At 47.1% G+C, this 27,994-nt stretch overlaps 1 protein-coding gene across 3 annotated transcripts in view; it reads left to right on the top strand.

Annotated features, from left to right (window-relative positions):
* Nucleotides 1-27,994, top strand: part of ttc29 (tetratricopeptide repeat domain 29) — a 714,732-nt gene that overhangs the window by 420,410 nt on the left and 266,328 nt on the right. For 2 of the 3 annotated variants that reach the window (XM_070871547.1, XM_070871546.1), the window contains one exon: nt 19,064-19,295. The exons of the other annotated variant lie outside the window; for it this stretch is intronic. In XM_070871547.1, coding sequence (XP_070727648.1) covers nt 19,064-19,295 — 232 coding nt within the window. The remainder of the gene's footprint in view (nt 1-19,063; nt 19,296-27,994) is intronic. 3 annotated transcript variants of the gene reach the window in all.

The raw sequence follows: 27,994 nt of genomic DNA on the forward strand, positions 1-27,994 counted from the left end.
TTGTACCTTGCTTAGTTAAACAGTACTCCGTTTGAACCTTTATTGCATACATAACAGTCAGCATCTGAATAGAGAAAAGATGTTAATATTTTTGATGGATCCCTTCATCAGAACTAAAGGGGGAAGACAATCGAGTTAACGAGCACTGAGAAGGGAGGGGAGAATAACAGGTAAAGGGCAAGAGTACTGATATACCACCTATTACACAGAGACGGCAGATGGGTTTAGTAGCATGTAAACAGTTTTTTTTTAAACTCGACAATATATAAATGTTATCTCTGTCAGGCTGTGAAAGTTTAATAAAAAACAAAAAAAATGTCTAAAATAAAAACAAAATGATAGAAATACACAGCAACTTGATCAAATTCTGAAAAGTAAAAAGATGGGTTCTAAAAAGTTAACCTATCATCAGAATTCCAATGGGAGACTAAAAATGGATAGGTTAGAATGACAATGGGAAAAGAAAGACTTGAAAGACTTGGATTTATATAGCACCATTCATGACCACCGGACGCCTCAAAGGGCTTTTGGAGTGTAGTCACTGTTGTAATGTACGAAACGCGGCAGCCAATTTGCGTACAAGCAAGCTCCCACAAACAACAGTGTGATAATGACCAGATAATCTGTTTTTTTGTTATGTTGATTGAGGGATAAATATTATCCAGGTCACCGGGGATAACTCTCCTGCTCTTCTTCAAAATAGTGCCATGGGATCTTTTACGTCCACTTGAGAGAGAAGACGGGGCCTCGGTTTAATATCTCATCCGAAAGATAGTACCTTCAACAGTGCAGTGCTCCCTCAGCACTGCACTGGAGTGCCAGCTTAGATTTTCTTGAACCCACAACCTTCTGACTCGAGGGCGAGAGTGCTACCCACTGAGCCACAGCTGACACTGGCTGGAGGAGTGTGAATGGGAGGAGGAATCGAAGTGGTAAGACAGTAAGGATCGTGCTTGCAGACTAGATGGTGATGTTTGGCAGAACAATCATCCAATCTGTATTTGGTCTCCACAATACAGGGAAAGAGCAGTAAATATAGTATGCCAGATTGTAAATTGTTGTCTTGGATGAAGTGAATGTTTGGAGGTGTGGACAATGCCATAGAAAGAAGTGAACTTGCATCTGGAAGTGCCTGGACCAGAACAGCCGATGTTGCGGATAATGGAAGAGTGAATGAGAGTGTCACAAAAGTAATGACCCGGATTTTGCGGTCGGTGGCATAACGAAGGATTGCACCACCGGCATCCGAACTGAATTTACCTGCTGGGAACCCTCCTCCGAGAAGTTGCTGCCAGATGCTGCGGAGTAGAGAGCAGCGTAGTGACCCACCGATCCCATTTTTAGTTGGCCAATAATGTTTCCTTCCTAGTTTCAAATAGGCATACAGGTGTTTTGAGCGATTTGCAGTTGAAGGAGTGTTGTCGCTATTAAAGATTCGTGACTTTCATTGAGGACAGATTTGAACTCCAACATTTATATAATTTCACGGGGGCTGTGCTGAAACTGGACCTCGAGCTCCAGCGTCATCATTGGAGGCAACTGAGGCACAGAGAAAGACAGAAAAATGTGGCCAGAGGGCAGAGGCCCCACAGCGCTCTCAACAGGAGGCCTTAGCATCCCAGGTTATTCCGTCAGCAGTTCTCCTACATCAGTTTCACTGAGGAAGAATGTGTTCAAAGGCTGCGCTTCAGCAAAGACGTGGTCACAAAGCTATGACATTTCCTGCAATCAGACTTCAAGCCTCAGACCAGGGTGAGGACAGCTCTCTCAGTGGTAGTCAAGGTCACCAACGCGCTCACTTTCTACGGCAGTGGATCCTTCCAGTGTGCAACAGTCTCCAACATCACCCAGTTTTCCGTCCATTGCTGTATCCGCCAGAGCATAGATGTTCTCTGCAGAAGGAGCAGGCTTCACCATCACCAGACAGAAGCAGCACAAGTGTGCATGTGACTTTGCCAGGAGAGTGGGCTTCCCCATGGTGCAGCCATTGACTGCACCCACGTTGCCTTCGGGCACCGCATAACAATCCTGAGGTATTCCGTAATTGCAAAGATTGCCATTCACTTAATGGTCAGTTGGTGTGCGACCACAGACAGCGAATCCTCAACGTCAATGCTGGCTATCCTGGCAGCAGCCACGATGCATTCATCCTGTGCCAAACTGGTGTACTAACTCTTTTCCAGCCACCACATCAAGCTCGCAGCTGCTGCTCAGAGACAAGGGCTATCTGCTTCCCATCTAGCTCATGACTCGCCTCGGCAACCCCAACACTTCTGCCCAGCTCTCATACAATGAGAGCCATGCTGCCACCAGGAACATCATTGGAGTGCTCAAGCAACGGTTCCGTTGCCTTGACCACTCGGGAGGTGTCCTCCAGTACTCGACTGCGCAGGTGTCGCTTTTCGTCGTCATATGCTGCATGCTGCACAACTTGGCCATCATGAGGGCGCCATTGCCACCAGGCATAGCTCCACCACCTCAGGAGGAGGAGGAGGAGGAAGACAACGAGCAGGTGGAGGAACAGGAGCAGCAGCAGCAGCAACGGATGAGCCAGGCACTCAATCGGCCTTCTGCAAGGGCATTTCGCGAGAGCCTCATCAGACTTTGGTTCCAGTGAATCCCACGCCAATTCCAGGTTGGTCTGCACGTCCCCATCATTACATCAATGTCTCATTCCTTAGCAGAGCCCCAAAACTGAAACATAGAAACATAGAAAATAGGTGCAGGAATAAGCCATTCAGCCCTTTGAGCCTGCACCACCATTCAATAAGATCATGGCTGATCATTCCTTCAGTACTCCTTTCTTGCTTTCTCTCCATACCCCTTGATCTCTTTAGCCGTAAGGGCCATATCTAACTCCCTCTTGAATATATCCAATGAACTGGCATCAACAACTCTCTGCGGCAGGAAATTCCACAGGTTAACAAATCCCTGAGTGAAGAGGTTTCTCCTCATCTCAGTCCTAAATGGCCTACCCCTTATCCTAAGACTATGTCCCCTGGTTCTGGACTACCCCAATATCGGGAACATTCTTCCCGAATCTAACCTGTCCAGTCCCATCAGAATCTTACACGTTTCTATGAGATCCCCTCTCATCCTTCTAAACTCCAGTGAATAAAGGCCCAATTGATCCAGTCTCTCCTCATGTGTCAGTCCAGCCATCCCTGGAATCAGTCTGGTGAACCTACGCTGCACTCCCTCAATGGCAAGAACGTCCTTCCTCAGATTGGGAGACCAAAACTGAACACAATATTTCAGGTGAGGCCTCACCAAGGCCCTGTACAACTGCAGTAAGACCTCCCTGCTCCTATACTCAAATCCCCTAGCTATGAAGGCCAACATACCATTTTCCTTCTTCACCGCCTGCTGTACCTGCATGCCAACTTTCAATGACTGATGAACCATGACATCCAGGTCTCGTTGCACCTCCCCTTTTACTAATCTGCCGTCATTCAGACAATGAGAGATAGCACCAAATGAGAGATAGCACCAAATATGTAACATTCCAATAAAAATTTTATCATAAAACATTCACTACATATATAAACCCTTGTGCAAAACCTCATGGACTAGACTTTCCATTATTTTAGCATGCATAACACCCACTTAACGTCCATTTTAACACTGAAATGAGGTGTAACGCCCAGATATCGCCCGTTTAACCACAAAATGGAAACTGACGCCCATTTTCCGGGCACTTATCGTCGAGTGTTATTTCACCATGTATGTAACGCCGGAAAAAATAATACCACCCATCCACTTTTTTTGGGCAGAATCATCAGAATGGGCGAAACCAACGTCCATAATATCGTCCAGCGTTACTTTCCGCACGTAGTTAACGCCGAGATTCAATAATATCGACCACCCACTTTTTTTTGTTGCAAAGATCACATTTGCCAAAACTAAGGCCCAGTATATCGCCCAGCGTCACTTTCACCACCTCGCATACATCTCGCCCACAATATCACTCGCCCAAAACACCGCTCTGAAAAAGTTGAACTGTTCTGAACTAATCACAGCGGAGTGGATGCCATTTTTCAAATCGCAGGTTGCTTCATTGAAAAGGCTGCTTCAACTTTGGAGGAGTTTGGATTGACTCTGGAGTTCTTCTCAGGTGAAGTGACCATCGGAACAGACATCTTTTCAGACTGTGGACGATTGGGTTTTACTGCAGTTGTCTTTTAGTGTTGAAATTTATTGCTTGTGAACAATCGGCATTATACTTTTATTGGAATGGGGCTAGCCGTTTCTCAGCCTGCATCGATTACTACGTAGATGCTGCAGAGAGCAAATGGCACAACGTCTAATGCACAGCATTATGTGCCCAGTGTAAGACATGTCAGACTGAGGAGGAGGTCCAGACCATACACATCCGGCACTTACAGAGAGAAGCAGTCTTCCCTCGACTTATCCGAGAACACCTGCCTTCGGAGACTGCGCTTCTACAAAGTGGTGATCAGTGAAATATGCCAGTTCATCAGGACAAATCTGCAGCCTGCCAGCACCTTCAGGACATCACTGTCCATCGAGGTCAGGGTCACCGCAGCACTGTCGTTCTACACGTCCAGTTCCTTTCGGCCTCCGCGGTCGACATTTACCCTCTGTCTCAGCATGCCACACATTGCTGCATTCGACAGGTCACGGAGGCCCTGTACACGCGTAGGATGGACTTTATCAGCTTCCCTATGACCACGGAGGCTCAGACTGACAGAGCTGGAGCATTCTACCGCATTGCTAAGTTCCCCAAGGTGCAGGAAGCAATACAGTGTACTCACATCGAAATGCGGGCACCTTCTCAGGACCCAGAGGTTTTCCGCAACAGCAAAGTGTTATGTATGGAGAAAGAGTCAGACTGAACTCAAAGTAAAGTAAGACCTTAGTCTTTTATTGCAGGTCTCCAGAGTGCCTCTCCAACCTGTGAGACCTCCTTAAATACCTGTGCTCCCAAGGGACTATGGGATCACTTTGGACTCATGGGGATGGTGGCTGTACAGAATAAATACAAGTTTACATATATAACAACAAAGATTTCACTCCCTGAAGGACCAACTAGTTGTCGACCACATCCAGATAATTATGGCAGTGAATGCCAAATAACCGGGCAGCTTCGATGAGGCTCACATCCTGCGTGAGAGCGCTGTCTCTGCCATGTTTACCAGTCAGCCACATGGACAATGCTGGATGTTGGTGACAAACGATATGGCCTAGCCACCTGGCTGATGACCCCCCTGCGTGACACCCACACTGAGGCCGAGAAGCAATATAACGAGAGCCACAGAGCCACACGCAGTGTGGTCAAATAAACAATTAGTGTGCTTAAGCAGCGCTTTAGATGTCTGGAGCACTCAGGAGGAGAGCTACAATACAGCCCTGAGCAAGTAGCTCAATTCGTGGTCGTGTGCTCCATGCTGCACAACCTGGCTATCAGGAGGGGACAAGAATTGCCAGAAGGGACTGATGGTCCACCTCAGGAGAGAGAGGAAGAGGAGGACGAGGGGCTGGACGCTGACCTCGGTTCAGACAATCAGGCTGACTATGCAACCATGCCCACGCCTCCCTCCAGACTGCAGGAAAGGACCCGTGGTGGCTACATAGCTGCAAGACTCTTACGTCAGGAGCTCCTAAATGAGCGATTTGCCTGAAAGAACATTGCTGTTATTGACAAAGCTGACACACTGCTGTGTGTGTGCAGCTCAGACATCAATGGTGGGCATCACCTTGGTGCCAGTTAAAGTTTAAGTTGATTCAAGTTAAGTGCAATTATATTCTTTCATGTTAAGGAATCACCAGTGTGTAACGGTCCAGCTATCTGAGACAATGCGCAACAAGGTTATGTTAAATAAAAAACATTTAATACGACCATTGGTCTGAAATCATAAGTATCATGGGAAAAAACACCCCACCCCTAACCCACTTTTTGGACCATTGACATCAATCAAATGGTCAACATGTCCAGCAACACAGAACACAAATGCAAAACAACGGGGTGGCCCCCTCCCCCCATACATTACAACAAATTGCATACACCGAGATGGAGATATAACAGAGCCATCACCTGCAGACATGCACCTCACTTTCCTTCCCCCCTCCCCTTCTTCTCCCCCCCTCCCCTTCTTCTCCCCCCTCCCCTCTTCTCCACCTGGCCGCCTCAGGCAATGCCTCATTGGGGGGGTTAAAGGCAGAGCTGGTGGTTGCACGGGTACGGGAGCCAGGGGTACCGAGGTGAGAACATTCTCAGATCCAGAAGCAGGATCTTGCTCCTGCCTCTCATCTGTCATTGGCACCCAGGGTTGGAGTGCCGCGCTCTCAGAACACTGGGAGGCCTGTGCCACGAGTGTTCCTGGCTATTGCCTCCAGGGTCTCCGCCATCCGCGGAACGTACTCTATCATGGTGCTGGAGATGCTGGCCAGTGTCGGGATACGCCCCCCAATGCATTTCGGATCTGGTCACCTATGTCTATAGTCCTGGACAACTTTACCATCTTTCCGCTCTCACCTGGAGCTCGTGGACTAGAGCTGCCGTGCGCACGAAACCTCTGCGGGGTCAGCACCATCCTGGGGACAAATGGGGTGCCCTGTGGCGGGGTGCTTGGGCCCGGTACCTCCGGAGTGGAGGCGGGAATGGCCGGAGTATTACTAGATGGCCTTGGGGTAGAATGCCTTCTGGAGCCTGGCAATGCAGACTCCACAAAGTCCGCGCTCTCATCCGTGGCGAACAGACCCAGCTGACTGACGGCGAGAATCGGACCTCCTCAGCAACAGAGGTAGGATCGTCCGCCGAGTCCAGCCCCCCGCCCCCACCTTCTAGCCTCTGTGGTCTTGTCTGGGGCCGCGCTGCTGGCTGAGCTGCAAAACACAAATGAGGTTATTAGAGGAGAAGGGGGTGCTATGGCCACAAGGTGAATCCAGCGACAAGAGCACCTGTTATCAAAATCATCACAGACATCACATTTTATGACCATCAACACATTCTGCATTGCAATGATTCTCATGAGGCCAACATTATTTATAGGACAATTTTAGAAAGCATCTATTATATAATATTGTTCAGATATGAATGGGTGTGCCATCTATTGACTTTAGATCACGCAATGGTGTATACTTTACTCACATGGCATCACTTCAGGGTCTGCAGCTGCCTGCGTGGCCGTCCGGGGGTGCCTCCCCACAAGTGCGAGCACCCGCTCCTCCATGTCAGTGAGGTCGCTGGTGACTGGTGGCCCCCCACCCGTTCGCCTCTGCTCGGACCTATTCGTCGAGAACTTCTTCTGTAAAAGGTGACAGGACGACATGGCATGAGATCATTGCGTGATATCATGGCTAGGTACTGTCACAGAGACTGATACAACACATTACTGACAGATGTAATCATGATTATTATGATAATTATCATTCTTTACCTAAAGACGTGCAACGTTTACCACAGGCTTTGAGTACATTCCCGGTAAAAGTGAAAGACCTCACCTGATGATAGTCACTCATGACTCTTACAAATCAAATTATGTAAATACATGTAAATAAATGTAATACTTACTCTTGCGATCTGACAAGGTCGTTCCATCGCTTGCGGCATTGGTTGCCCTCACGCACCTCGTTGGTCGCCGACGAGACCACCTCTGCTATCTCGGCCCATATCTTCTGGTAGGCCTTTGGGGTGGGCTTGCCACGCCCTGCCTGTGTCAAATCACCCTAACGTGACTGGACCTCCTGCATGAGGGAGGCATTAGCCTCGTCCGAGAATCTCCTCGCTCTTTTGCGTCCTCCAATGTGTTCCTCTCCCAGCTCACTGTTCTCACCAGCGTCAGTTTCCACAGCGTGCTGCGTCGCCTCCTCCTCTCCCTCCATTATACGCACCAAATTCGGGAAAATATCTGGCTGGTAATAGCTAATTTTTTGGGGCACAATTTGCTATAAAGCTCGAAATTCTCCCTCCTTCCTCCCAAAGCAGCCACACCACACCCACACATGCCTTCACTCTCTCTCAGCTCCCTCTCTCTCTGTCTCTTATGCGCATGTAATGATGACCCTTGACCTCCTGAATCGCGGGAATTGAGCGTTGCCATGCTGTTGCTAAGGATGGTGACACTTCATGGCAGAAGATCAGAGAGATTTAACGCTAACGCCCATTTCAGATCTCACAGTAACTCCCAATTTTGAAAATGGGTTTTGAAAATAGGCGACAAGCTGGCGATCTGAAAACCCATTTTTACCACCCACACCGGAAATAACGCCCATTTTTGGGCTATCTGCACAAAAGTATAAAATCTAGCCCCATATCCCCTCTTAATTAAGCCTTTACTTATTCTACTGCTCCGACGTAGTGTTTCCCAAGTGGCTGTAACATGGCGAGTGGAAAGCTGCTGAGTGTCAGGGCCAGAGACTACAGATAGCCTTGCAGGATGCCCTCGACCAGCTCTGAGCCTGGAAGGCCCGGCTGTAGACTGCATCACCTCAGGCTGGGCTGGCTGGGTGACAGGCAGTGACAAGTACAGTGGCGGAGTGGCAGTGGTGGGATCAGGAATGCTGTCATCCTGAGAGAAGCCAGCAGGTTCCTGCTCCACTGACCCATTGCCACTCCCCCAGGGCAGCACCTCAACATCCCCTCCAATCTGCTGAAGCACAGATTGGTGACCTGCTGTGACACCGTGAGATCCCCGGTCGACTGTGATGGACCCAGCGATGATGGCAGTAGTCAGAGCTCGTGTGGCATCCAGCTGAGACTGCATGAGAGCAGTCTGAGCTTCCTTGCCACCAACCATTCTCTGCATTACCACACTAAGATGTTGCGTTGCTTCTGCCTGTGCTGCAATGTAAGCTGCCACATCGCCATGACGCATGTCATGGGGTCTAGGTCCCCACAATCTCTTTGGGAATCCACCATCATCTGCAGACTGGAAATGATGGGCTCCGTGGTGTGCGCAGAGCTCTCTGCAGTGTTGGAGGCGGACTCCTCCATGCCGAGAGGTTCTTGGGCATCTTTGCTATGGCACCTATCATCTCGGAGTGCATGGCTATCACCCTTTGTGTGAACGACCCCCCCATCGAGGTCCTCATCTGAGTCCTGTGCAGTAGAACACGTGCGTGGAATCTCTCTCCGGGAAGCTGGCCCCTGAGCTACCCTTTCCCTTTGGCCTTGCTGCAGCCTGCTCGTGCCCGGTGCATCACCCAGGGTACTGCCCTCTACTAAGCTCGCCACTAACGAACACGTCGTGCCAGTCTCTGAGGTGGTGCCTCCGGGTGAGAGATGCAGTGACACGCTGCTTGGGTCCTCCTCCTCTTCTCCTTCGTCTCTGTCATGGGGGGGCCTCAGGGACAGGATGGTTATCTGAAAGCATAAAGGCACAAAACTCGCGCTAAGGTGAGGGCAGGGGGGCAGGAATGGAGCAGGGAATGCAGACAGTATCAGGAGCTGGAAAGTGATAAAGCCTTCTGGTTCGAGTGGAAAGTGGGATGAGAAAAGGAGAGGAGATGAAGTTACTGTTGTTGCCCCCAGTGGGGTCAACGTCGCCGCGGCCATGGTGCCCACCAACTGCTGCCCAATGAACCATAGCAGTCGCACCTCAAGGTCTGAGAGCTGCTGGAGCTCAGGTTAATCCTTGCCTGTCTCTCCTATTGTGTGCCATCTTGGCCTGGTAAAAAAAAGGAATGTGTGTGAGTCAGAGTCCAGCTATGTGGCTGGGAGATATGCCTGCCGTTATTGAATAGCTGTGAATGCAGGCGAGGCGAGAGGTGAGGATGTGAGTTTGAGTTGTTGCAGATGTATGCTAGGTGAGTGGTGGGGGAATGGTGCTTTGTGCAGTGTGCACAGACAGAACTCACCTTGACCACCCATCTGAGGTCATTGAACTTCTTACGGCACTGTGTGAGGCTGCGTTCCACGACATTGCTGGCCGAGACATCCTGTACCACTTCCCTCCACATTGCCCTGAAGCCCTGGGGCAATGGCCTTCCACTTGTTGCGAACAGCACTTTCCTCCTTTGTTCCACTGCCGCCACTCCCAATGCCTCCAGTGCGGCGTCATTAAACCGACGAGCTCTTTCCCTTCGATTTTGATTCGGATCAGCCATAGCCATGAGGTCTCACAGTTGGTCTCAGGCCGACTTCAGTTGTAAAAATGGTGAAAATCAGCAGCTGCAGCTTGTTAGAACCTCCCTTTTGAGAGCTGGAATGAGCCAGTGTGAAGGATTGAAGGGTGATTGCTAAAATTCGGCAGCGCTCTGGTGGTAGCGCCGCACTAAGGTAATTAGTGCTTGATTTACCCCCCCTCCTTCCTTCCTGGGGCGATAAAGCCCAATTTAGAAGAAGTACAGAATCCTTTGCGCTTCATTTCAGAAGTTAGCACCCTGCTTACAGTTTCCCTTTATTCCTCTCTTTACTGATGGACCTACTATGCATTTCCAGCATTTTCAACAATTATTTCAGATTTGCAGCGATCAGTTTTTTCTTTATCATAAATAAAATAACATGCTCAATTGATATCACCACTGAGCTCTCTCCTGTCTCCTCCGTAAGTCACAAATGATGCAGTTAGGGATTGGAGTTTGAATGGGCAAATACAAATAGTTGGAGCAGCTCATGAAGCGGTGGTCAAGTGGAAGATTTGCATGTGTATTTGAAGTCCCATCAGTTCTCATACTCTGATAAATATCACGGGCAATGTTATAGAATGAAAAGAAGAAATATAAGGGGTGATTATGTGATCTGGCACTCCCAATGGGAAGCAGCGTTTTTAGGGATCGCTTCTGGGAAAATCACGGGCATACCACCCATGAATTCCATCTATTGAAATGAATATTCAGGAAGGATAGACAGAAAGAAAAAGGAGGTGCGGTAGCGTTGATGGTTAAAGAGGAGATTAATGCAATAGTAAGGAAGAACATTAGCTTGGATGATGTGGAATCTGTATGGGTAGAGCTGCGGAACACCAAAGGACAAAAAACAGTAATGGGAGTTGTGTACAGACCACCAAACAGTAGTAGTGAGGTTGGGGATGGCATCAAACAGGAAATTAGGCATGCATGCAATAAAGGTACAGCAGTTATCATGGGTGACTTTAATCTACATATAGATTGGGCTAACCAAACTGGTAGCAATACGGTGGAGGAGCATTTCCTGGAGTGTATAAGGGATGGTTTTCTAGACCAATATGTCGAGGAACCAACTAGAGAGCTGGCCATCCTGGACTGGGTGTTGTGTAATGAGAGAGGATTCATTAGCAATCTTGTTCTGCGAGGCCCCTTGGGGAAGAGTGAGCATAATATGGTAGAATTCTTCATTAAGATGGAGAGTGACACAGTTAATACAGAGACGAGCGTCCTGAACTTAAAGAAAGGTAACTTCGATGGTATGAGACGTGAATTGGCTTGGATAGACTGACGAATGATACTTAAAGGGTTGATGGTGAATAGGCAATGGCAGACATTTAAAGATCACATGGATGAACTTCAACAATTATACATCCCTGTCTGGCGTAAAAATAAAACGGGGAAGGTGGCTCAACCGTGGCTAACAAGGGAAATTAGGGATAGTGCTAAATCCAAGGAAGAGACATATAAATTGGCCAGAAAAAACAACAAACCTGAGGACTGGGAGAAATTTAGAATTCAGCAGAGGAGGACAAACGGTTTCATTAGGAGGGGGAAAATAGATTATGAGAGTAAGCTTGCAAGGAACATAAAAACTGACTGCAAAAGCTTCTATAGATATGTGAAGAGAAAAAGATTAGTGAAGACAAATGTAGGTCCCTTGCAGTCAGAATCAGGTGAATTTATATTGGGGAACAAAGAAATGGGAGACCAATTGAATAAATACTTTGGTTCTGTCTTCACTAAGGAAGACACAAATAACCTTCCAGAAATACTAGGGGGCCGAGGGTCTAGCGAGAAGAAGGAACTGAAGGAATTCCTTATTAGTCAAGAAATTGTGTTAGGGAAATTGATGGGAGTAAAGGCCGATAAATCCCCAGGGCATGATAGTCTGCATCCCAGAATACTTAAGGAAGTGGCCCTAGAAATAGATGCATAGGTGGTAATTTCAAACATTCTATAGACTCTGGATCAGTTCCTATGGATTGGACGGTAGCTAATGTAACCCCACTTTTTAAAAAAGGAGGGAGAGAGAAAACAAGGAATGATAGACCGGTTAGCTTGACATTGGTAGTGGGAAAAATGTTGGAATCAATTATTAAAGATGTAATAGCAGCGCATTTGGAAAGCTGTGACAGGATCGGTCCAAGTCAACATGGATTTATGAAAGGGAAATCATGCTTGGCAAATCTTCTAGATTTTTTTGAGGATGTAACTAGTAGAGTGGACAAGGGAGAACCAGTGGATGTGGTGTATTTGGACTTTCAAAAGGCTTTTAACAAGATCCCACACAAGAGATTAGTGTGCAAAATTAAAGCAGTTCGATGGGAGTTCCGGGGTCGGCGAGAGGCCTATAAAGGCCAGTGAGACCAGGAGCAGCGCGAGTTCGGCGGGAGTTCCGGGGATCGGCGAGAGGCCTATAAAGGCGAGTGAGACCAGGAGCAGCGCGAGTTCGGCAGGAGTTCCAGGGATCGGCGAGAGGCCTATAAAGGCGTGCTTGTGCAGCTACAGGGAGAAGGCAAAAAAAAAGTAGAAAGAAACAGAAAGGTGATGTCACAGCCAAGGGGGTAAGTGATTGGCTGGTGATTGGTGAGTAGTTATTCTTTTTTCTCTTCTATAACAGTGAGTAAACTTGAGCATTGTTGTTGCCAACTTAAGTGTATCTAAGGGTTAAGTCATGGGAGGAGAGTTCGGTCACATGATATGCTCCTCCTGTACCATGTGGGAACTCAGGGACACTTCCGGTGTCTCTGACGACTACGTGTGCGGAAAGCGTATCCGCCTCCAGCTCCTGACGGACCGCGTTGCGGAATTGGAGCTGAGGGTGGATTTACTCTGGAGCATCCACAATGCTGAGAATAACGTGAGTAGCACGTGTAGCGAGTTGGTCTTACCACAGGTGAAGGGTCCACAGCTAGATAGGGAATGGAAGACCAGCAGGAAGAGCAGTGCAAGGAAGGTAGTGCAGGGGTCCCCTGCGGTCATCCCCCTGCAAAACAGATACACCGCTTTGAGTACTGTTGAGGGGGATGACTCATCAGGGGAGGGCAGCAGCAGCCAAGTTCATGGCACCGTGACTGGCTTTCCTGCACAGGAGGGCAGGAAAAAGAGTGGGAGAGCGATAGTGATAGGGGATTCAATGATAAGGGGAATAGATAGGTGTTTCTGCGGCCACAACCGAGACTACAGGATGGTATGTTGCCTCCCTGGTGTAAGGGTCAAGGATGTCTCAGAGTGGGTGCAGGACATTCTGAAAAGGGAGGGTGAACAGCCAGTTGTCGTGGTGCACATTGGGACTAAAGATATAGGTAAAAAAAGGGATGAGGTCCTACGAGACGAATTTAAGGAGCTAGGAGCTAAATTAAAACGTAGGACCTCAAAAGTAGTAATCTCGGGATTGCTACCAGTGCCACGTGCTAGTCAGAGTAGGAATCGCAGAATAGCTCAGATGAATACGTGGCTTGAGCAGTGGTGCAGCAGGGAGGGATTCAAATTCCTGGGGCATTGGAACCGGTTCTGGGGGAGGTGGGACCAGTACAAACCGGACGGTCTGCACCTGGGCAGAACCGGAACCAATGTCCGAGGGGGAGTGTTTGCCAGTGCTATTGGGGAGGAGTTAAACTAATATGGCAGGGGAATGGTAACCAATGCAGGGAGACAGAGGGAAACAAAATGGAGACAGAAGCAAAAGACAGAAAGGAGATGAGTAAAAGTGGAGGGCAGAGAAACCCAAGGCAAAAAACAAAAAGGGCCACTGTACAGCAAAATTCTAAAGGGTCAAAGTGTAATAAAAAGGCAAGCATGAAAGCTCGGGGCCTCACTGCAAGGAGTATTTGGAACCCAGGAGAGGGCTCTGAGCTAGTGAGAGTGGGTGAGAGCTCAGATAAACAGGACCCCAAGAAAGAATGCAAAAGGCAGGAGGGAACAGAGCAGAGTAGCACTGGGGTAAGTGTAAACCACAAGGTGATAGGAAGGGACAATATGTATGAATATAAAGGGGCTGCAGGAGGGGTCAAAACTAAAAATCATGGTTTAAAAACTAGTATTAAAATACTCTACCTAAACGCATGCAGCATTCGAAATAAAGTAAATGAGTTGACAGCACAAATCATTACAAATGGGTATGATTTGGTGGCCATTACAGAAACGTGGTTGCAGGGTGGCCAAGACTAAGAATTAAACATTCAGGGGTATCTGACAATTCGGAAAGATAAACAAGAAGGGAAAGGAGGTGGGGTAGCTCTGTTAAAAAAGGATGATATCAGGGCAGTTGTGAGAGGCGATATTGGCTCTAATGAATAAAATGTTGAATCATTGTGAATACAGATTAGAGATAGTAAGGGGAAAAAGTCACTGGTGGGCGTAGTTTATAGGCCCCCAAATAATAACTTCATGGTGGGGCGGGCAATAATCAAGGGAATAATGGAGGCATGTGAAAAAGGAACGGCAGTAATCATGGGGGATTTTAACCTACATATCGATTGGTCAAATCAAATCGCATGGCGTAGCCTTGAGGAGGAATTCATAGAATGCATACGGGATTGTTTCTTAGAACAGTATGTTACGGAACCTACAAGGGAGCAAGCTATCTTAGATCTGGTCCTGTGTAATGAGACAGGAGTAATAAACGATCTCCTAGTCAAAGATCCTCTCGGAATGAGTGATCACAGTATGGTTGAATTTGTAATACAGATTGAGGGTGAGGAAGTAGTGTCTCAAACGAGCGTACTATGCTTAAACAAAGGGGACTACAGTGGGATGCGGACAGAGTTGGCTAAAGTAGACTGGAAACACAGACTAAACGGTGGCACAATTGAGGAACAGTGGAGGACTTTTAAGGAGCTCTTTCATAGTGCTCAACAAAAATATATTCCAGTGTAAAAGAAGGGCGGTAAGAGAAGGGATAACCAGCCGTGGATAACCAAGGAAATAAAGGAGAGTATCAAATTAAAAACCAACGAGTATAAGGTGGCCAAGGTTAGTGGGAAACTAGAAGATTGGGAAAATTTTAAACGACAGCAAAGAATGACTAAGAAAGCAATAAAGAAATGAAAGATAGATTACGAAAGTAAACTTGCGCAAAACATAAAAACAGATAGTAAAAGCTTTTACCGATATATAAAACGGAAAAGAGTGACTAAAGTAAATGTTGATCCCTTAGAAGATGAGAAGGGGGATTTAATAATGGGAAATGTGGAAATGGCTGAGACCTTAAACAATTATTTTGCTTCTGTCTTCACAGTGGAAGACACAAAAACCATGCCAAAAATTGCTGGTCACGGGAATGTGGGAAGGGAGGACCTTGAGATAATTACTAACACTAGGGGGGTAGTGCTGGACAGGCTAATGGTGGGACTCAAGGTAGACAAGTCCCCTGGTCCTGATGAAATGCATCCCAGCGTATTAAAAGAGATGGCGAAGTTATAGCAGATGCATTTGTTATAATCTACCAAAATTCTCTGGACTCTGGGGAGGTACCAGCGGATTGGAAAGCAGCTAATGCAACGCCTCTGTTTAAAAAAGGGGGCAGATAAAAGGCAGGTAACTATAGGTCGGTTAGTTTAACATCTGTAGTGGGGAAAATGCTTGAAGCTATCATTAAGGAAGAAATAGCGTGACATCTCGATAGGAATAGTGCAATCAAGCAGACGCAACATGGATTCATGAAGGGGAAATCATGTTTAACTAATTTACTGGAATTCTTTGAGGATATAACTAGCATGGTAGATAGAGGTGTACCGATGGATGTGGTGTATTTAGATTTTCAACAGGCATTCGATAAGGTGCCACACAAAAGGTTACTGCAGAAGATAAAGGTATGTGGAGTCAGAGGAAGTGTATTAGCATGGAGAGAGAATTGGCTGGCTAACAGAAAGCAGAGAGTCGGGATAAATGGGTCCTTTTCGGGTTGGAAATCAGTGGTTATGGTGTGCCACAGGGATCGGTGCTGGGACCACAACTGTTTACAATATACATAGATGACCTGGAAGAGGGGACAGAGTGTAGTGCAACAAAATTTGCAGATGACTCAAAGATTAGTGGGAAAGCGGGTTGTGTAGAGGACACAGAGAGGCTGCAAATAGATTTAGATAGGTGAAGCGAATGGGCTAAGGTTTGGCAGATGGAATACAATGTCGGAAAATGTGAGGTCATCCACCTTGGAAAAAAAAACAGTGAAAGGGAATATTATTTGAATGGGGAAAAATTACAACATGCTGCGGTGCAGAGGGACCTGGAGGTCCTTGTGCATGAAACTCTTTTTGGGTCCTTGTGCATGAATCCTAAAAAGTTAGTTTGCAGGTGCAGCAGGTAATCAGGAAGGCGAATGGAATGTTGGCCTTCATTGCGAGAGGGATGGAGTGCAAAAGCAGGGAGGTCCTTCTGCAACTGTACAAGGTATTGGTGAGGCCGCACCTGGAGTACTGCATGCAGTTTTGGTCACCTTACTTAAGGAAGGATATATTAGCTTTGGAGGGGGTACAGAGACGATTCGCTAGGCTGATTCCGGAGATGAGGTGGTTACCTTATGATGATAGATTGAGTAGACTGGGTCTTTACTCGTTGGAGTTCAGAAGGATGAGGGGTGATCTTATAGAAACATTTAAAATAATGAAAGGGATGGACCAGATAGAGGCAGAGAGATTGTTTCCACTGGTCGGGGAGACTAGAACTAGGGGGCACAGCCTCAAAATAAGGGGGAGCCAATTTAAAACCGAGTTGAGAAGGAATTTCTTTTCCCAGAGGGTTGTGAATCTGTCGAATTCTCTGCCCAAGGAAGCAGTTGAGGCTAGCTCATTGAATGTATTCAAATCACAGACAGATAGATTTTTAACCAATAGGGGAATTAAGGGTTATGGGGAGTGGACGGGTAAGTGGAGCTGAGTCCACGGCCAGATCAGCCATGATCGTGTTGAATGGCGGAGCAGGCTCGAGGGGCTAGATGGCCTACTCCTGTTCCTAATTTTTATGTTCTTATGTTCTTATGTTCACATGGTATTGGGGGTAATGTATTGATGTGGATAGAGAACTGGTTGGCAGACAGGAAGCAAAGAGTAGGAATAAATGGGTCCTTTTCGGAATGGCAGGCAGTGACTAGTGGGGTACCGCAAGGTTCAGTGCTGGGACCCCAGCTATTGACAATATACATTAATGATTTAGACGAAGGAATTGAATGTAATATCTCCAAGTTTGCAGATGACACTTAAGCTTGGTGGCAGTGTGAGCTGTGAGGAGGATGCTAAGAGGCTGCAGGGTGATTTGGACAGGTTAGGTGAGTGGGCAAATGCATGGCAGATCCAGTATAATATAGATAAATGTGAGGTTATCCACTTTGGTGGCAAAAAGAGGAAGGCAGAATATTATCTGAATGGTGTCATATTAGGAAAAGAGGAGGTGCAACGAGACCTGGGTGTCATGGTACATCAGTCATTGAAAGTTGGCATGCAGGGACAGCAGGCGCTGAAGAAGGTAAATGGCATGTTGGCCTTCATAGCGAGAGGAATTGAGTATATGGGTGCCGGACTGCAGGCCCAGTCGCACGCTGCCCTGGTGGCCTAGTGGAGGCCATCAGAGTCCTTGCAGAGTGCGCAGCGGCTCTCCCCTTTAAGCGAAGGGAAGGAGCGTCGAAGTGCGTTAGCGCTACGTGGAGCATCCGCGCAGCGCTTTCCTCAGCACCCCGATAATCGCCCCCAAATGAATGGAGCACGTGAGATTGTGCTCCGCTTCCTTTGAGGGGCGGTAAGGGTAATTTCGTGGCGGGGCAGGACTTCTGCACCGGGCACAGAAAGTCCCAGCCTCAGATGGTTACTGCCCCCAGGGCTGCAGGGCAACTTCGCCCCCAAAAGCTGTGCTGATCTCTTATTTTGTTTAGTGGACATGTTCACTACCAACAACAATGGCAGATGTCAATTAAGCATTTCACTCTCACAAAATATCAATGTGCTCGGGGCTGCAGAGCAGCCATTAACTTAAAGGTGCAGCTTAACAGGTAGGACCTAATTAACAAACATTTTTTTGTCAATGACATTGACAATGATCTGGACAAAAGCACCTTCCCCTACAGGAACCTTCTTCTTTATGCATTCTTTGAGGTACTACTTGTATGATACTGAATAGAAATGCATTTAAAAGGCATTGCAGTATCACTTGACTGGCTGTTCTCTTTTTGTCCTCAGCATTCAATCTAATCATTTTCACTATAGTATTTCCTTCCCTGAACAGATTTAAGAAAAACTCAGTGGAAATATATTCAAAAATATATAATTCTAATAAAATGCAAATCATGTTAACTTCAATGTAAAGTGATTTGGAAATTACATTGACTCTGGATTGTGGGAGGCAATTGTGATGTGATCACTGTAGAATAATACTTACATAATTTATAGTAAGATATAAATTATTATGCAGTTAGGGAGCAAGATTGTAGATTACTAAGACTGCAATATATACTAAAACAATGTATTAGTTAAAAAAAAATATATACAACATTTTCTGTTTCAAGGTTAAGTTTCAGGACCAAAAGCAAACACATAGCTGACAGCACCAAAAATTGCTTCATTTCTTGTTGTTGGTTACTTGCAAGAATAGAGAAGAGAGTTGTGAGAACATCTTACTTCACACATTAGGTTCAATGGAAGAATCTTACACATCCTCACGTTTCACTGTTGACTTAATATGCACATTTCATGCCCAAGCCTAGAATTCCAAATTCCAGTAATACTTCTTCACTTTCATGTTTTTAAGCTTGCGATGAATTCCCAACACGTAAAGGTTACTGTTCTGTTTTTGTTACTCAAGCAATCAGACAAGGTCTTTGCCGTAACCTTTGTGTTACCCAGGGATCTGTGCATTAAGAAGCAACCACTTACAGTGACTGCTCTTATTTCACAATGCAAATACCAGTAAACTAAATGCCATTTTCCAATCTAAAAACTTATTTGCCTTTCTGAACTTGTTTCTCTGTAAAATTTCCTAACAGGGTCAATATGATATAGCTTGCAAGTATATTTGGCGAGGGTATGAGATTGCCATGACTTTGGGTGATCTACATCTACTAGAGATCATGCAGGTTCACTTCGGCATTTTCAAAGCTCACGCAATGATGACCATATATTGTCGCCACGTGGAAGCTGCTGGACACATCAATCTTGAGCGTCTGGTAACATGGAAGGATAGTAGAAAAGACACGTTCAGTGACCCCATTATAGAAGGTAAGTTGTTGCTCACAGAGTATGTTAGTGCTTCTATATTGTTAATAGCTGGGTCATGTTACATTCATATTAATTCTTTTCACATCACTCAGCATTTTATTTCCTTATTGAAATTGACTATTTTTGAGATTATATTCTTTCTATTACCAAATGTGGTTACATATTTGTAAGTGTGAAACAGCTAATCCATTGCCCAATGTGACTGGTTGCACAGTTAACTTTTGCTAATTGATATTGACAGTTGGAGCCAGTACCCTTGAAAATATTTTTATGTCATCTCAATAGGAGATTGAAAGAGAATGATAGTTAGTCTTTACTAATGTGATTTATGTTGGTCGGTAAGATGATGCTGGTTAGGAATACAGGCTGACATGAAATAATGATTGAAACAAACAAAAGAAAATAATACAATTCACAAGACTGTCTTTTATATTAGATAACAACATTTTATCCTTTTGCACATATAACAATTATGCAATATGTTTTACCAAATTAAAAGTAAAACTACAATTTGAAAAGTTTAGGGGTCAGAATTCGGTTGCTGCCGGCAGCTGATACCGCCTGAGTGAGGTGGCAATGGGGCGGCAGCGTTAGGTGGGGTCTGCGTTAGGCAGGAGCGCTGCCTAATAGGAAATTCAGTTGTGCTTTTTCAAGGGTGTAAAGATTTGCTGCCTCGCCGACTACCGCCATGGAAATCCTGACATCAGTACACGTGCAACGTCTCCTTAACGCCGGTTTTGCCAAATTCACTTTTGCCACCTCACTTACAGGCTGGCGGGGAACATGCCACAAAAAGTTGGCGTTCACAAGTCGAAGTAAAGATTTTGGGGCGGTATTTAAAGGGAATTGCAGCAGGGCCACAGAGGTCGTCGACGGTCAGTGCTGCGTTCTCTCCTCGCAGAATGTGTAGGTGTTTGAGTGTTGCGACTACTCAGCTTCACAACTAGCATTTCACAAACATTGCTGAGTTTCAGGGTCACATCCATTGGCAAATAGCATATCGTAGCTACCTTCTGAAACTTAATGGGAGCAGTGATGGCTCACTACGTCGCCCTTCAGTGAAGACTTCAAAGGCACCGGCTACAGAGACGGCTTCAGGCCAATGTGGGTGCACGCCAACGGAGAGGCCCCAGACCTCGGGGCAGGAGGCCGTACAGACACAGGGTTTACCGTGTACATTAGTCTTAACGAGGAGCAGTGCATTAGAAGGCTGCGATTCCGCAAGGAGGTGGTCACCGAGCTGTGCCACCACCTTCAGACATACCTCGAAGTTGATATCGGCACCAGCCTCGCTGTCAGTGAAGTGACAATAGCCCTCAACTTCTATGCTACCGGCTCTTTCCAGTCTCTTGAAGGCGATATATGCAACATCTCACAGTTTGCCGAATATTGCTGCATTTGCCAGGTCACCGACGCTCTCTACAGCCGACACATGGACTGCATAAAGTTCAGCATGTCCAGGCAGAGCATGGATGAGCATTCCCGTGGCATCGCCAGGATAGCGGGCTTCCCCATGGTTCAGGGGATGATTGATTGTACAAATGTGGCATTGCGGGCCCCACCTCACAATGGAGAGGTGTTTCGCAAGCGAAAGGACTACCACTCCCTCAACGTTCAGCTAGTCTGCGACCACAGGCAGATGATCCTTGCTGTCCTGTGCAGAATGCATGCTATCCTGGCAGCTGCCACGATGTCTTCATCCTGCGGGAGCCATGACTGTTCCAGCCACCGCATGAAAGGCATGGCTGGCTCATCGACGACAAAGGATATGGCCTCGCCTTCTGGCTGATGACAACCCTCTGCAATCCCACCACCCCTGCCGAGCAGCGCTTCAACAGCAGCCATATCGCAACCAGGACCATTACAGAGTAAACTATTGGGGTTCTGAAGCAGCGTTTCCGCTGCCTTGACCGCTCTGGAGGGACATTTCAGTACTCACCTGATAGAGTGTCAATCATCACCATTGTGTGCTGCATGCTGCACAACCTGGCTATCATGAGGGGCCAGCCATTACCAGCAGGGATGGATGATCCACCTCAGGAGGACAACGATGATGAGGACGGAGACGAGGAACTTCAGCCAAGGAGGAGGCAGCCTGTTGCAGCTGCAAGGGCTGCTCATCAGAGGCTAAATTGCGCATCGATTCGAGTGAATAATGCAAGATGTACAGAATGGCCAGCCTATTCACCTGGTGATCTGCTGCAGACATCGCGCCCCAGCCTCCGTGCATACAAATGGCAAGACAAGATTGTGACAAATGAAAATAATTTTTATCTACAACAAAAACCATAGTGTGCTGTAAAGAAGCACAAGAGGATTCCATCATTCACAGCAAACAATAATTGAAACCAGGCCCCTTGAAACATTATCACCCACATTCACGTGCAACTATTCACATTAGTTCATATTCGAACAAGAATACCATCTCTGGCCGCTATTAGATAATTCTTTATAGGCTCATCCAAGTGCAATTATTTACTTGAGTTCATATTCGAGCAAGGTCACCATCTCTGGCCACTAGCACACACATATTTAGTGGGTCTTTCTCAGTGCTTTCCCACCACTTCCCTTCTCCCCCCTCCCATGCCTACTTCTCCTCAATGGGGTCTCAGTGCTTGTAGCAAGGCTGGTAGAAGGTTGCTCTGTTGGCGCCGCTGCCACTGCTGATGCCCTAGCAGTATGTTCCTTAGCAGCTCGGGCCCTGGAAGGCCCGGCTGCGAACTGCATCATCTCAGCATGGACGGCAGCACTCTGTGGTGGTTGGGTTGTGGAGGCCGGCAGGGGCGAGGGCGGAGTGATGTCATCCTGAGAGAAGAAATCACGTTCCAGCAGGCCTGACACGCAGCTACTTCCCCAGGGCTGCGTTAAATTGATGGGGCCTCAGACATGATGGCAGCGGTCAGTGCGTGCATGGCATTAAGTTGGCTCTGTATCAGGGCATACTGTGCCTGCAGCACACCACAGAGCTGATTGATGCCACCACGCATTGACGACATGACAGTCTGCAGGCCTACCATACCGTCGGTCTGGTGCTCAATGGCTACTGCCATGTCAGCCATAGCCCGTGCCACCATGTCTGGGACCCCATGGTCATTTGAATCATCCAACATCCATTGGTATCTACCAAAGATGGGCTCGACGGGCTGCTGAGAGGCATGTGCAACAATTGAGGTGGACTCCTCCTTCCTCACAATTAGTGCATCGATAATCTCGGGCACGCAGCAATCTACTGGATTGTCTTGCAACATCCTCTAATTCGGGCTCATCATCAGAGTGCTGCTGAGCATCACTCAGGCGCGCAGTCACCCTCCAGGGAGCTGGCCCCCTGCTTTCTCCTCCCCCGTAGCATTGCTACAGGCCATGGGGTCTCGGAGCATCATCCATCTCCATCACCCCAACCACGCCTTCCGCTATAAAGATGCTGGCCCCGCTCTCTGAAGCCACAAGATCCTCCGTGACATCCAGAGAGGTGCCCTCCGCCTCCTCGTCCTCTCCACCATCATCCGCAGTGGAAGGCTGACGTGCAGGCCCGTGGCAGTCTGATTCATCATCTGAAAGCACAAAACCAGAGAAGAGTGGTTACATGCAGGGGAGGGGGCCAGGACTGGGAAAGGAGTTCGGAAATTCCAGTCTCATGGAAAGTGGTGAAGGATTGTGGTGTCAGGGCTAAGCGGGCTGCAAAGGAACTCAACATACCATCATTATCCCGAGGGGGCTCAGCCTGACCCATCGCCACCACACCCACTTCTGCGCCCATCAGGGTCAATATGCATTCCTCAACAGGAGTTAGGGGTTGGACCTCAGAGTCCCCTCCTCCGGTCTGCATCCCATCTCGTCTAATCTGTGCGAGCTTGACCTGCAAGATTAAAGAGAACATCACAGTTAGTGCCCTTCTATCCATCTGTCCGAAGTGCCTGACATAGTTCAGAACATGTTAGTGCATGAGAGTCTTTAAAGGTCGATGTAAGTTCTATTAGCTGCGTGTATGTGGCAATGCTTGAATGAGGGGAGCGAGGACCTAACCGTTAGTGAGGATAGCATCTATCAGACGCATATGAAGACTGAGTAGGTAACAGGATGAGGGGTGGGTCTGCACAATGGAGTAGGAAGGTGCTGTTAGCACATGCAGGCCCTTGGAGTGGGTGAGGCTGCGAATGCAAACCTTGCATCTGGCCTCACCCACATAGAGCATGGGGTCAGATACATTCACATTGAGGAGAAACTGCACATTGAGCTCAGAGCATGGCATGCTCAGGTCAATGTAAACTATACTCACCCTCAGCAACCAAGTCATGTTGATCCACTTCATATGACATTGGGTCACTGTCCTAGGCACAGTGTCACTCGCTGACACTATTTGAGCCACTTCCTGCCGTAGCCTGCAAAATGTTTGGGGCTGTGGCCTCTTTCCAGCCTCAGTAGTTCTCAACGCCTCTCCAGGGCATCAAACAGTGCATCAATGGTGGCGTCCGAGAAGCGGTGAGCGCGCTGGCGAGCTGCATCTGCCATCTCCACCCTGCGAGTGAGCGCATAGGAAGCGAATATACGCACGAGGCAGTGCCACGCCCAATCACCACCTCAATTGAATCCAGGTGGCGGCAGTATGTCTGTGGCACAGTTATAAATGATGATTACCGCCTGGATGTTGCCACACTACTTACCGCTGCTTATCGCCTCCAGAGTAGCATGGAACGCCTGATTTAACGCAGCAATCCCCTTTTCAGGCGGCAAAACTGAATTTCGCGGTTGGAGGCGGCAACCTGGCGGTAAAATCTCCATTCAGTGACATCGCCTCAAAAATGGCAGCACTGAATTTTGACCCCTTATTGTTTGGAACAGCTTATTAGATTCACCAATCCCATGCTCACTGTGGAACCATACATGTGCCAATTCTCCCTTGCCGCTTTAAAGTGCGGCTCCCCGCTGACAGTGTGGATTCATTGAATAAGCCCTTTAATGTAATATTTTAAAGGTGCAAAATCATAAATGGATGTTCTTTAATATCTAATAATTGTATTCCTATTTTATGAAATATAGTTAAGTAGAATTCAATGCAAATCCATAATTTGATTTAGATTGTTAAAACAATGGGAATTTGTGGAGGAAACATGACTATTACAAAAAACTTCTGTAATTCATTAAGACCTGAGTATTGCAATCTGTACTGATTTTAATGGTCAAATGTGTTTGTCTGTGAATATTTTGTTTAAACAGTAATTATTAATAACATCATTGTGAAAGCTGGCATGGAAGAGTTATTGATCCAGTGTGAAGTAACTGAATTAATCAACACTATTAAACTGTCAGTTATTGCAGCTCTATGTATCTAATAGATATGTCTAGCACTGGCTCAGCAAAATTATCCAAGCCAATTTCCTCCAATTATGTCCTTAACACTCATTATTTCAACAAAAATATTCAAAAACATTTAACACAAACAGAAGGTCGAAATATGTTAAAGACCATTATAAATATTCTAAATAAAAACTTTAAATTTTGAATTAGCATTTTAACAAGTTTTTATTTAAAATAAATCTAAAGTGAGGAGTGCAAAGGAACAGCATATTTTATTGTCTGAAGTAGTCCTGAACTGATTAATATATAAAATCATATAAAACAATGCTTATTGGTCTCCTACCACTTGAAAAAGGCGTCTGAGATGCGCGCACACACCTCTGACAGGATGTGAGCTGGACGTCACCTTAGTAAAGGAGTTTGCGTGCACGCACCTAATGACCGCCAGCAGCATGCAGAGCAGACAGATCATGACGTCAGTCTACGTACAGTGCTGATTTGATGCTCATCCAGCCATTTTCGAACGCCATGCTTCAGCCTACACCTCCATCAGCTGAACATGATGTTAAACGGCAGGAAAGACCCCTCCACTTGCGCTACTTAAAGTGATCATGAACTACTTACAGGTTAGTTGCTGGATTACTTCATCTGGCTGCTGGTACAATTCTACATGTATTTGGAGCTTTTCTAAACATGTCTAAAGTTTCAGTAATACTTTTTTGGTGATTTAAAGGCATGCGCTGAAACAAGTTGCTTCCAGACAGGCCTTCCTCTTGGAATTGAGCATGAATGAGAGAATGAAGAGAGACCACACAGAGCAGGACAAGCTGCTAAAAGAGGGAGGAGGGGGAGAAGAGCTTTCAGCAGGAGGTCATATTCACAGAGGGTCTTCAGAGAGCAATTCTCTTACTTCAACTTCAGTGATGACCAATACTTGAGGCGTCTTCGCTTCACTAAAGAGATCATGACTGAAATCTGCCAACTGCTGCAATCACAATTGTAACCTCAAAGCAAGGCAAGGACCACATTGCCAGTGGCTGTCAAGGTGATCATGGCTTTTATCTTTTATGCATATGGCTACTTCCAGGCTGATGCTGGAGATACAGTATCATCTCGCAGGGCTCTGTATACAAAGAGAGACAGCTTCATCTCATTCCCTGTTGCCAGAGACAAGTAGGCTGAATGAGCACAAGGGTTTACTCGAATTGCAGACCTCCCCACGGTGCAGGGTGCCATTGAGTGCACGCACATTGCTTTGCATACTCCGCATGTGAACTCTGCCATTTTTCTGAACTGAAAGGGATTCCACTCCCTCAATGTGCAGCTGGTGTGTGACCACAGGCAACACTTCATGCAGCTGAATGCTCATTATCCTAGCAGTAGTCATGGTTCCTTCATTCTGTGGCAATCCTCTGTGCCAGCTGCATTTGACGCACCACGGCAAAGCAAAGGCTGGCTTACTGGGAGACAAGGGTTATCCGCTCATGACATGGCTCATGACTCTGGTCCGGAACCCATGCACACGTGCACAGCAGCCCTTCAATGAAAACCATGCTGCTACAAGGAACATTATAGAGCACACCATCGGTGACCTCAAGCAACGCTTCCGCTGCCTAGAACATTCTGGAGGTGTCCTGCAGTACTCAGTGGAGCAGATATCAAGATTTGTGGTAGTATGCTGCACACTATACAACCTGACCATTATGAGGAAGCAGCCCTTGCCACTTCCTATCAGGGAAGAAGCTGAGCAGGAGCACAAGGAAGATGAGGAGGAGGAGGTGGAGGAACAAGAAGAGGAAGGTAGGATACAATGTAAACAGTACCTTTCTGTCCGGGTTCTATGTGATGAAATAATTCATGAGCGATACCAGTAACCTCAGTCACAACTCTCCATTCACCTATAGTCCCACATTCCTTACCTTTCCTCTCTATATTGACCATCACATCGTCCTCTTTCCAACAAAACAAAAAATAAAAGCCAATAGAGAATGCACATTCCAAACCAAATTTATAAATTCAATCATGACATAATGCATACAAAAATAAACTAATCATCCTTGTGCATTCCCTATTGCCTCTTCTGTGTGCCTTTGCCTCGCCTGATGTTTCTACAAGGTGTTTCCACAGTGGCTGCAGCATGGGTGGTGGAAGTTTGCTGATCTCCTAATGAGGCCTTGGATGGTGACCTCGAGCAGCTCTGAGCTGAGGAGGCTTGGCTTCAGACTGTACAATTTCGGCCTGGGCTGCAGCAGTCTGGGCTAGCTGGCTGACAGACAATAGCAAGGGCACTGGCAGAGTGGCAGGGGTGGGAGCAGGAATACTGTCATCCTTGATGGAATGCTATGGTGCCCTGGAAGCCCCTTTTAACACTGGTATCCAGAGCCAAGATGGCAGCAGTCAGAGCTTGCATAACAGCAGTCTGAGCTTTCACTGCAGCACTCACACCTTTGGTGGAAGCTGTTTGTGCTGCAATGGAAGCTGAGACAACGGCCATCAGACGCCGCATCAGGTGTGCTGATGGAGGTGACCATCCATTCCATGTTGTCAAGTTGGTGCTGGACTGGTCCATGCTCCTTAACATTGTGCACAGGCATTCTGGTAGGCTTTCCAGTACATCAAGCATTTGGGTGTGTGCACCCATCAGCCTTCTGTAGCCTTGGCCATCATCTGCAGCAGAACTAGTGTGCAACCTCGTCCTCCAGTAAGCTGGCACCTATGCTATCCTTTCCCCTGCCCTGGCTCCTTTGCATTTGTGCCCAGTGTCTCACAATGTACAGACCCCTCCTCTATCCTGGCCTCTAAAATATGCATCGTGTCAGTGTCTGAGCTGGTGGCTGCGACTGTGTGAGACAGTGTCTCTTCATCTTCACTGTCTTCTTTCTTTTCCTCCTCTGATTGGGAAGGTTCCAGTTCATGGGTATCTGAAATGAAAAAGGGACAACGGTTGGATTGTAGTGAGGCGAATGAGGCATGGACCATGTACAGTATACACCTCAAGTCACTGGAGAAATACCACCAACGATGTCTCCGCAAAATCCTGCAAATCCCCTGGGAAGACAAATGCACCAACATTAGCATCCTCGACCAGGCCAACATCCCCAGCATTGAAGCACTGACCACACTTGATCAGCTCCGCTGGGCAGGCCACATTGTCCGCATGCCAGACACGAGACTCCCAAAGCAAGAGCTCTACTCGGAACTCCTTCACGGCAAACGAGCCAAAGGTGTGCAGAGGAAATGTTACAAAGCCTCCCTGATAAAGTGCAACATCTCCACTGACACCTGGGAGTCCCTGGCCAAAGACCACCCTAAGTGGAGGAAGTGCATCCGGGAGGGCGCTGAGCATCTCGAGTCTCATCGGCAAGAGCATGCAGAAATTAAGCGCAGGCAGCAGAAAGAGCATG

Source organism: Pristiophorus japonicus, chromosome 2 (assembly GCF_044704955.1).
Source record: "Pristiophorus japonicus isolate sPriJap1 chromosome 2, sPriJap1.hap1, whole genome shotgun sequence".
Classification (NCBI taxonomy): domain Eukaryota; kingdom Metazoa; phylum Chordata; class Chondrichthyes; family Pristiophoridae; genus Pristiophorus; species Pristiophorus japonicus.